Raw genomic sequence first — 10,577 nt, 5'->3', positions numbered from 1 at the left:
TTTCAATAAGCGCAAGAACAGGTGTCGAGGCGAACAAGAAAATGCATTCGTCCGGTAAAGTGAAAAACAAAGTTCGCCTTATGTGGCAGCCTTACTGTTTCGGTGGGAATAAATTGTGTATTGTCGCCGCTCGTATTTGGAGAAGACCGCAGAGCAAGGACACGTGTAGGTCTGTTTTGATTTTTTTTAAGTATCCACGATGGCAAGAGAGCCTTAGTAACAGACAACACCGCAGCGACAAGCGAATGATCGCCTTTCTTTATTCCAGGAAATCTTGCGAGCGTTCCGTGACCCGCTGCAGCTCAATGGCAAAAAGAAAAACAGAAGCAGAATTATACGCTCGAGAATTTTGCTCTAATCAGATTTTGAGATAAAAAGCCCAACAGCGTGTTCGGTCGGCACAACGCGACTTCCTGAAACAGCCGAAGGCTCCAGAGCGCAGCGTCCTGCCTATCGGCGCAACCATGAGAGCCTTCCTCGTTGTTTGCCTCCTCTCAGCAGGTGAGACAGTGCAGCTGCGAGAGTAACGAAAAACTGTAGCACTTTTACAAGCGTTAAACCTTATTACTTAGGTTTGTCAAGGACGCGTCTGTCTGCAATGAAGGTCAGATATACCAAAACATTTACCACGTTACCGCATTATATCACCATAGTCCTTCATTGCTAGTCCTTCAAAAGAACTTTTGGACTGTGATATCACATAGCAATACTGGGCACGTAGTGACTTATTTGATGCCTGTGCTTTCAATCCGTTATATATGTGCCAGTAAAGCGGCTATTGAACTGGGACCCGCCCCCAACCCTGGGACCACTGTTTGCATAAAATTTCGGAACCACCCGTCTGACGCAGAATGTTCGAAGTGCTGTCAAATGACTTGGTGTGTTCCTGAGGATAAATTACTAATTGAGATGAAGCCCAAAATATGTGTAGGATGCGCAACGTCAGATATACCAAAACATTTACCACGTTACCGCATTATATCACCATAGTCCTTCATTGCTAGTCCTTCAAAAGAACTTTTGGACTGTGATATCACATAGCAATACTGGGCACGTAGTGACTTATTTGATGCCTGTACTTTCAATCCGTTATATATGTGCCAGTAAAGCGGCTATTGAAGTGGGACCCGCCCCCAACCCCGGGACCACTGTTTGCATAAAATTTCGGAACCACCCGTCTGACGCAGAATGTTCGAAGTGCTGCCAAATGACTTGGTGTGTTCCTGAGGATAAATTACTAATTGAGATGAAGCCCAAAATATGTGTAGGATGCGCAACGCCTTTCCGCCCCAAATCCCTGCATTCCGAGGACCTGTAGACGGCGATCACAGCCGAACCGTTTGTCGCAGGAGGTTCCGGATGGTGTCAAAACGTGCTGTGATGGACACATTTATAGAGTTTATTAACTGATATAAGGAGGAAATATACCGGATTTAGCAAGTGTGGCTGTAAATCGCAATAGTAGTGCAAAACTCATGAGGTAGACGGCCCTGCTTCTGTCTTAGAAAAGAGGCTTCCGGACAAGAAACATCCGCCGATGTTTGGATTTGCTCTTCTCCAGTTTGCTGAGCACGCCGATGTAAACCCTTGAAGCTCCCGTAGCTAACACTCTTAAGTCGAACACTCAGGCAGTGCTGGCGAATTTTGTCCCCATTTACAATGCACAATTTAATTCGAGGGATTAAGAAAGAGTGTTATAGTTTCTCCCTGCAGCCCTGGGTGCGATCTCAAGACGTCTTGCAATGAGCTCTGCTTATTTCGTGAAGTACACAATTTTTTTTGAAAGCGAAATTTATTGCCCCAGGGCATCAATGATGGGTGAGATGTGATGAATAATCAAAATGAATAGAAAAAGGTTAGCTGATTTGATGAAGTCCAGTAGAGAACGATGGTACGGTCCCTGCGTCCAGGCAATGTATGAAGAAGGGTTGCTTGGTGAAAGGCCTGCTACCACCAGGTGCCGGATCCTTGTAGGCTTGAGAGCTGGGCAGTCCCACAGTAAGTGATGAATGTCGGCCTCAATGTACTCGTGCTTACATACCAGACAACTTGGCCGAGGAAACAATTCTCGGTACTCAGGCCACTTCCGAGTGATGGCTGGTGTGAGGGCCACCCCGACCCGGATCCTCCTAAGCGCAACCTCCTCTGCACGGGTAAGACCGCGGGGGAGGATTACCGCACACGGAGGGATGAGAGCACGGCGCCGGAGCAGTTCCTTTCTTGATGAAAGGAGGGTAAAATTGTCCAAATGAAGGAGCCGAGGCGGTGATGAGTTTGGATTCGCAAGACGGGTCGCTAAATCTGCCTGGCTTTGATAGGTCAGCAGATCCCGTGGGACCCACTCAATGCGTACTGGCTGCGGGATGCGTGCCGCGAGCCGGTGGATGTCCTGACATATCGTGGGACAGCGGCTAACACGTCGTAGCAACCGGACAACTTGAGGGGCGTCGGTGCGGATGACAACGCGGGCCGCAGGGAGCATAGTTAAGTCGGCCACAGAGCAGAGTGCTTCATGAACTGCAACGAGCTCAGCACAAAAGGACGAAGGGGGTTCCGTAAGCTGAAACGAAGAGGTTTGATTCAGGGCAGGTCTGCATGGGCAGTAGATAGCTGTTGTTGCTTTGCAGTCTTGTATGCTTGCGTCTACGTAGAAAACAATGGATCCTTCAGGGAGGCAAGCATCTTGTTCCTCAAATTCCTGGCGAAGCAATGATGCTGAATGAGCAGATGTTGGCCGGCGATTATCTGTTGGCTTGTTGTCGCTGAGCTTTACAAACTTCCATAGGGGAAGAACTGGCGTTGGCGGCTGAATAATGGACGGTGACGTTGCATAAGTCCTCAGTACATGCGTGGAGTGCGATAGACTGGCCTTAAGGCTGCGCGCTTCACGGCGCTGCTGCACCAGCTCATCAATTGTATTGAGCGGCGCATTCTCTTTTTAAGCTATGACCGGTGTGATGCGTGGAAGGCACGTAATGGTCCTCATAGCCTCTCGGTTCACGGCTTCAAGGCGATCCCATTGGGCTCTTGTAAGATGTTGAAACTGGGCTTTATAGACAGTACGTGGCCGCAGATGTGCCCTCACCAATTGCCGTGCAACGAACGAGCCTGCGCCACCAGTTTTAGGGGCAAAACTTCTAATCAGACCCAAAGTCTGAATAGCTTGCCTTTTTGCCTGAGAAAGCCACGCAGTCGCTGATCCTGATTGGTGAATCATTAAGCCAAGGATTTTTATACTCGGACTTTCCTGTGGGGGGTTCCTGATAGACAAAGACGGATTGGACTTGCAGCAAGTTTACGGCGCCCCAGCGGTTGGCGACTGACGTGTATGTTGTTTTATGCACGGATAGTTGAAGTCCGATGGATGACGCGTAATTACAGGTAACATCCAAGGCAGATTGAAGGGCAGCCTCCTGAGTACGGAGATCTTGGTGAGTACTGCACACCGTGATGTCGTCAGCGTACTGAAGAAATTTTATGTCACGGATGTCATGTAAGCGCCAAGCCAGCGGGATGAAAGCAATATTAAATAACGTCGGCGACAATACTGATCCCTGGGGCACGCCGCAGAGAGGAACAAATGATCCTAACGCTTCACCGCTGAGGCGTATTGAAAATTTTCTACCTTCCAAAAATTATTGAACAAAACTACGCACACACAATTTGAATTGAGTTTATTGATGTTTTCGGCGCATACAGTCTTCCTGTGAAACAAAGGTAAATGTTTCCATGGAAGTCACCTGAGTGGGACTCGCGGCTCGCAGCTGGCACATGCAGCGTAAGTCAGGAGGCACGCAGCAGAATGAAATAGGGGTTTGCAGGTCACTGGTGTGACACATCTACATGCAATAGCAAGAATCACACACAAGAAGGGTCATCGTTTGCATGACTCATTAGCTGCCTGAAATGCACTGAAGCGTCGGTGATTACAAAAAATGGCGTTTTGCTTCTCTTGTTTGTACCTATAGGCGCAATTGAAAATACAGTTTTAAGTTTCCTTAATTATGTATGACCCCAGCTACACTTCCTTTTTCTTTTTCTTTCGGCGGAACACCGGGTTTTTACTTCTCCTCCAGAGCCTTGTGTGCACCACTTTGTCTCGCAGGGAAAGAAGCGTCAGTGCTTGCTACGTTCGCGACAACAGTTTTTGTTGATTAGTGCTTACTCTGTCCCTCTCAGAATGAAAAATATAAGAATACCAAGTTTTCAGGTCTGTTTCTATCATTTTTCTAGTACCACTACACAGGCCCTGAAGAATGAAAGAACTGAAGAAGATACCGCATTCTATTTGAAATATTTATAACGGCATTTCTTTCGCCTATAGCTCAGCCTTCAGTTCCTGCAGGCACGAAAGTATTGAGTTCAGCTTCTATCTTTGACAGACTGCTGAGGTATTCCCCATGATCTCTTATCCTTGACTCTTCCCAATTGAAATCTGTGAATACCTTCTGCATATACGCGTTAAGTATTAAATGGAGGTGTCGTGTCTCTCTGACGGACATCATTCCTTATTCGGATTTTATTACTTTCCCTTTGGCGGACTATGATGATTGTGCGGCTGCTGTGGATATTTTTCTGTGCCTTAACATACGCTCTTTCTACACCCTGGTTCCTAATGCCTTCATGGCTGCTGAGATTTAAACTAAGTCAAATGCTTTCTCGTCTTTCAGTATTAAACGAAGGATATATAGAAGGACTGGTTATACTCTGCGCATTTCTCTATTACCTGATTGAGAGCGTGAGTGTGGTCTGCTGTCGTGTAGCCTTTACAAAAGCAGCCTAGTCCTTCGGTTGAATAAACTGTAAAGTCGCCTTAATTCTATTACCGATTACCTGAATAAATACTTTGTACACAAAGGACAAAAGCTTATTGTCCTGTTATTTTTCATGTGATTGACGTCCCCTTTCTTAAAAATGATGTCATTGGCGTTCCTTCAAGATCACGGAATGCTCGAGGACGTGAGGCACTGCGTATAAAGTGTGTCCAGTTTCTTTATCACAATCTCCCCACCGTCCTTCAACCGGCCTCCAAATACCTGGCCCTCTCCAGCTGCTTCCCTTTTGCATATAATAATGTACTCAGATTAATACGGCAGCTCTGTCCCATTTGCTTTATTTACAGTATGCCTGGCCAACGCTCGAAGGTTAGGAGTACGGGGAAACGCAGGAACAGGAGCACGCGCTACGCTGTTTGCGGGCGCCGAAAGCTCGGGTCCCAGCGGACGTCCTGGCGTCACCTACAGCATCGGAGGAAACGTCGGAGGACAGATCGGCGGAAAATTTGGGACGGGGCTAGAGGGCACTGGATGGGGTAAGACCTTTTTTTTTAACTGGTAGCTTTGACATTAAATGAACTGTCGCGCGTTGTCCAACCTACCGGCCAGTATCAAGTGCGCTATTCCAATGATTTCACGGTTAATAAGCTGTACTTTACAATTCTTTATATGGTAAAATGGCGCATGCCTAAATGCCAATCAGTAATTACTCGCTTGATAAAACTCTGTATATGAAACTTTAAGAAACTAACTCGCATTCTTTGAAGTCAATTATAGAAGAGCGCAGCCGCATTCTTTGTAACACAGGCCCACTTAACCAGATGCATATTTTTTAAAGTCCTTTGTCGAAAGTTAATTTTTGGCCTCACTCTAAATTTAAACCACGGTGGAAGAATATTATATTTAAACGCATATGCGTGACCGGCCACAGTCAGATGCTTGCTTTTATTCCAAAATGTTTCCGAACCTTTTGAAATAAAATGACTTGCTTGGCAAGAGACTATGAAACTCAAATAGGCAAGGGAGAGGAAGACTCGAATTTTGTCCAGTTTTCTTTGCAGCCAGCCAGAAGACATGAACAAGCAGCAACATGAGCTTTTTCCCCCGCTCGTTAAGCGACATGTGCACGGGTTTTATAGCACTGCTGTGACCTGTTTACGAGAAGGAGGGGCAGTCCCGTGCATGAAGCAAGCTATTTTATTCTTTTCCGTAAATAGAAATAAAAAACTTAGGCGTAGTTGAGTAATTTGGATGCCACCAAGCTTTCACCCGCGAGGTCCAGATTCGATGCGTAATGCTAGATGGCGCTAATAATTTTTTCTTTGAGTCCTTTGGGACTTCGTTACGCGCCTCCTTTATTATTTATTTATTTAGTTACTCACAGATACTTTCAGCCCAAATAGGGCCACGATAGGAGTGGTTTCATACAACCTAGAAGGGGGAAGGGAAGGAAACAAAGCAATGCAAAGTAGTGCAAACAAAGCGCCGTACAAAGCACATCATTAAGAGTGATTTCATAAAGCCTTATTAGAAACGGAAAGGAAAAAACAGTGCAAACAAAACGCAATGCCAAATTACGTCTGAGGAGAGTTTTCTTGCAACCTAATTTGAGAATGTAATTAAGAAACAACGCAAAGCATTGTAGCAAGTATACAGTTCAATATACCTCACTTTCTTAAAATACCCGAAATGAATGATGAGAATACTTGACGACTCTAAGCCCTCACCGCTTATTCTGGTAGGTTGTCCCAATCCGTGGATGTTAGCAAAAGAAAGGAGTACTTGAAACTATCTTTCGAGAACTTTCGATAGGTTGGGTTTCTAGAGTCCTTAATTCGCATTATACGTGTCAAAGCTCATCGATGTCCTTGTGTTTGTCATTGAGCGTTCTTTTTAATTTATAATTCTGTAAAACCGAGTCAATCTTTTTATTTTTATTCGAACATCTAGTGCGGGTAAGTCAGCTTTTATAAACAATGGAAAACTTGCTGTTGGGGTATTTCGAAAAAAAAAATGATACGCAGCGCACGTCTTTGCATATGCTATGGTTTCGATCTGAGGCCCATAGTGTGAAGGTCCCAGGCTCCACAAGCATCATAGCTTCAGTATAATTTTGTAAGTCATCAATTTTGTCTCTGAAGAAGCAGTCTGAGCAAACGTCTTAAATATAATTTTTATTTGGTTTACCTACTACTGTATCGATTTGCGTTGTCCAACTAAGGTTCTAATTAACTGTAATACCTACTTAGCTATATTCTGTGACCTAGATAGCATTTGTATTGTGGCCTAGAGCATTTATATTTTGTATGTATACTGTGTTGCGCACAGAGTCAAATTATGTCTCCTACAGGGCCTCTGACGCAGTTGGCACACGAAGGATAAGAAAAATTAGATATTCATAAAAATTTAACCGCAAATTCTTTCCCAGGAAAAATTTTACCACTACCATGCGTAGTAGCAGAGGTATCGCTGATTACCAATGGCCCACTTCTTTTTTACCCTCAACTCATACACCGTAGTGAGCCATGGACAGTAAAAAAAATATTGCATGCTGGGACTACACTACGCCCACGAATACGACATCCGACTTGACTCAGTAGTACACTTTCTTTTGTCCGCTGGCAGCTCGCTAACGGACGTCACCACGAAGCACGCGAATGGCATTTTTAAAACTTGTTGGTGAATTAGCCGCTGCCTTTTGAGAGCTTGTATGAGGCAAGAATGCTCAACGATCTTTCCTCTACCAAACGGCCTTTACCCCATCTTCTCGATATACACGCTGTCCCAGCAAACTTTAGCCAGGGTTTAAAAATATGCCACGGTTGTCTAAGATGACGCGACCAAACGCATGTTACTGGTTGTCGTATGGAGCAAGTCACACTATTTTGTATTCGGCTTAACTGCGTAATTAGACGAGATTAATTAACCAAACTCGCAAGCAACGAAGATAGGCGAATCAGTCCAATGAGAAAGTTGTGGAACGGTCCGCGAAACCTCCCGTTGAGACGTTCCATCTCTTACGGATCGGACTTTTTTTTTTTTGCTCTTTGCAGATGCCAACAAAATAAAAAAAATACCAAGTGTGATGTAGGCTTGCGCGCCACTATTCCAGAGCTGTCAAACATTCCGCCCAACATACCAACAGCTCATTTAGCCGCGTGTGCTGCTGCTTAAAAGGTGACAGGGCTCCGACGCAGGCGCTGGCTGCGCGATTACGGGAGCGCAAGTGATAAGTACTATGTCTGCTCGTCACTGTCATCAAGTGCAGCGAGGAAAGCATACCGCTGGCGTTAATCGCACAGCCAGCTGCAGCATTGCTGCTCGGTCGCCCGTCACACCGAGCTAAATGATCATATACGAAACGTTTGCGAGCATTGAAATCGCGGCGCGCAAGCGTGCATGTCACTTGGTATTTTTGGTATTTCGCGGGCATTTGCAGTTAGCGGAAAAAAAGCCAATAAGTAAGAGATGGAGGGTTAAAAACTTTTCAGTCGGACGTTTCGCGGACCGTTCTACAACTTTCTCGTTGATCTTTTTCGCCTATGCCCGTGGCTTGCGACATTGGTTAATTAATATCGACCAATTACGCAATTAAGCACAATACTAAAAATAGTGTGTGCTGCTGCGTACAATAGCCAGCAGCATGCATTCGGGCGCGTCGTCTTAGGCCCGTTTCCTGCGAATTTTGCCGCACCGACACTGCGAATTCGGTGCCGCCGCTGACGCCGCAATGCGATTGCCGCTCAGTCCTTTCACATGCAATGCAGAACCTGCGAATTCGTTCGGTTGTGACAACATGGTTGCTAGATGTCTGCTTATCCAACCTAGGAATAAATGCGGCAGTAATGTAACATGGAATGTGTTTATGTTGTTGTCATGCGCACTTTTAGATACAATGTAACATTTCGTATCCTTATCAAAGTAAACAGTTCCGAATTATTCGAAAAGTGCACGATGGCCAAAGCTAAGCCTGGCCAAAGCCAAGCCTGAAAGAGAGCCAAGCAGTGGATGCTCCCTATTGGTCAGTCGCAGAGCGAACGCACCGACGCTGCAAATGAATTCCAACCGGGCGGAAATCGTTCGCAAGGCGTCTGCGGCAAGAGCGGCGGCCCTCTCCAGCCGCAAACCGAACGAATTCGCAGTGCCGGACGGTGAAATTCGCAGCATGCGAAACGGGCCTCGGCGTATTTTGGAACCCTGGCTAAAGTTAGCTGCGACGCCCTGTATATAAAGAATGTTGTTATTGTTGGAGAGGCCGTGAAGAAAAGATCAAACTAAGCAAGTCCGATGAATTATTCTTAAGGAAACTTGTGAGGTTTTTTTCTGCGTGTAAACGTGGCTGCATTGCTGAGAAAACCTTAAATGAAAATCTCGGGACCCTTCCTCATAAAAATCGGCTATGAAAATTTAGCACAGTTACCTCCTTCCGGTGATGTGTTTGTGATGGGGCTCTCCCACGAGTGCGAGGCGTAACTTGCAAAGACGGGAAACGCGTCCAAAAGGTGGTACTTGCCCGCCGACCGTGTCTACCGTCGCGGCCACAAGATGCAAGGCATGCAAGCCGTCAATTTACTTGTGGCCAACCGTACAAATCTTTAATATTCAGCACACTACCATAACATGGCGCGTTAGCATAGATATGTCTCCAATTGTATTCAGTTTGAGTCAGATTCCATAAGTGAGGTTGAGGTTCCACAAGTACTATAAACGTACGTATCGCTTATTACTACCTTCCACAGCAGCCCTTTGCCCTTTATTTTCCTTCAAGCCAGAGCCGGCAGAAGTCAGAAGTCAGTCGCTTTTCTTTGTGCTAAATTTCGATCACTGGCTTTCTCTTTGGGAGAATTCACTCGGGATTAAACAACTCGGAAGAATGCGCGAAAGTACTGGGCGAACAAGTTGTGTTGAAATCAGCAGAAATTCCAGCAATTAGAAACTAAGCGCTTCGTGCCACAAAGCAGGTAGCATTTCCGTTCGTTTGCGGAGCGAGTGTTCGATAAAGCGAACAGCTTTCTTTTGTGTCCTACGTAGCTATAATTAGGTCTATCAAGCGGAATATTCGCCTGTCTTTTCTTTTCTTTTTTTGTAGGAGGGCAGTGGGGAACACTTGGAGGTAACTATGGTCCGTGGGCTGGCTACAACCCCGGTGGAAGCGTTGGATATTATCCGGGAGTTAACAGCTGGTATGGAGGCAACGGTTGGTGGCCAAATTATGGCTGGAACGGATTCTATGGAACACCATGGGGCAGGCAGTACGGTAACTACTTTCCCTATGGCCACGGTGCCAACTTTGGAACCTGGGGCTGGAACTCCGGCACAGGCGGATTTAGGAGAGCAGCTGGTCCGACGACCGTAGCTGCTGGTCCCGCAGCCAGTCCCGCTGCCCCTGGAGCTGCTTCTTCCGCACCAGGTGTCGCCGCTAGGTGAGGCTTATTTACTTCTTTGACAACGGCAGCCCGTGTTGCCTGTAAAGCTCGCTTACTCAATGATGGACTTTCATGTTAGGGCGAAAGCACTACTTCACGAGATCTAACCGGCTTCCCGACATTGTGTGAAGCTTTACTTTGAAACCGATTATTCTTCCGGTTAACCTCCCTGCCTCTCCTCTTCTTCCTCCTCCTTCTCCTTGACTTTGAGGATGACTTTGGCAAAGCCTAGTAGAGCAAAAACCGATTAGGTAGAAATAAAATATCTTGCCATGGCTGGCTTTTCAACCGCGGCGGCGTAAGCAGATCAGCTTCACTGGCCACTGCACGAGAGCACTAAGCTACCGCCGCCGCCGATCACGCACCGTGTTAAACT

At 46.2% G+C, this 10,577-nt stretch overlaps 1 protein-coding gene across 1 annotated transcript; it reads left to right on the top strand.

Moving 5' to 3' along the window:
* Positions 1-378: 378 nt before the first annotated feature.
* Positions 379-10,202, top strand: LOC144097741 (uncharacterized). The gene is made up of 3 exons (XM_077630379.1): positions 379-501; positions 5,123-5,311; positions 9,865-10,202. Exons 1-3 carry the CDS (start codon positions 465-467, stop codon positions 10,200-10,202), a joined length of 564 nt encoding a protein of 187 aa, XP_077486505.1. The 5' UTR covers positions 379-464.
* The last annotated feature ends 375 nt before the right edge of the window (positions 10,203-10,577 follow it).

The sequence above is a fragment of the Amblyomma americanum genome, chromosome 7 (assembly GCF_052857255.1).
Source record: "Amblyomma americanum isolate KBUSLIRL-KWMA chromosome 7, ASM5285725v1, whole genome shotgun sequence".
NCBI classification, from domain to species: domain Eukaryota; kingdom Metazoa; phylum Arthropoda; class Arachnida; order Ixodida; family Ixodidae; genus Amblyomma; species Amblyomma americanum.
Note: the sequence above shows the minus strand (reverse complement) of the source record. Positions and strands in the feature narration are given on the sequence as shown.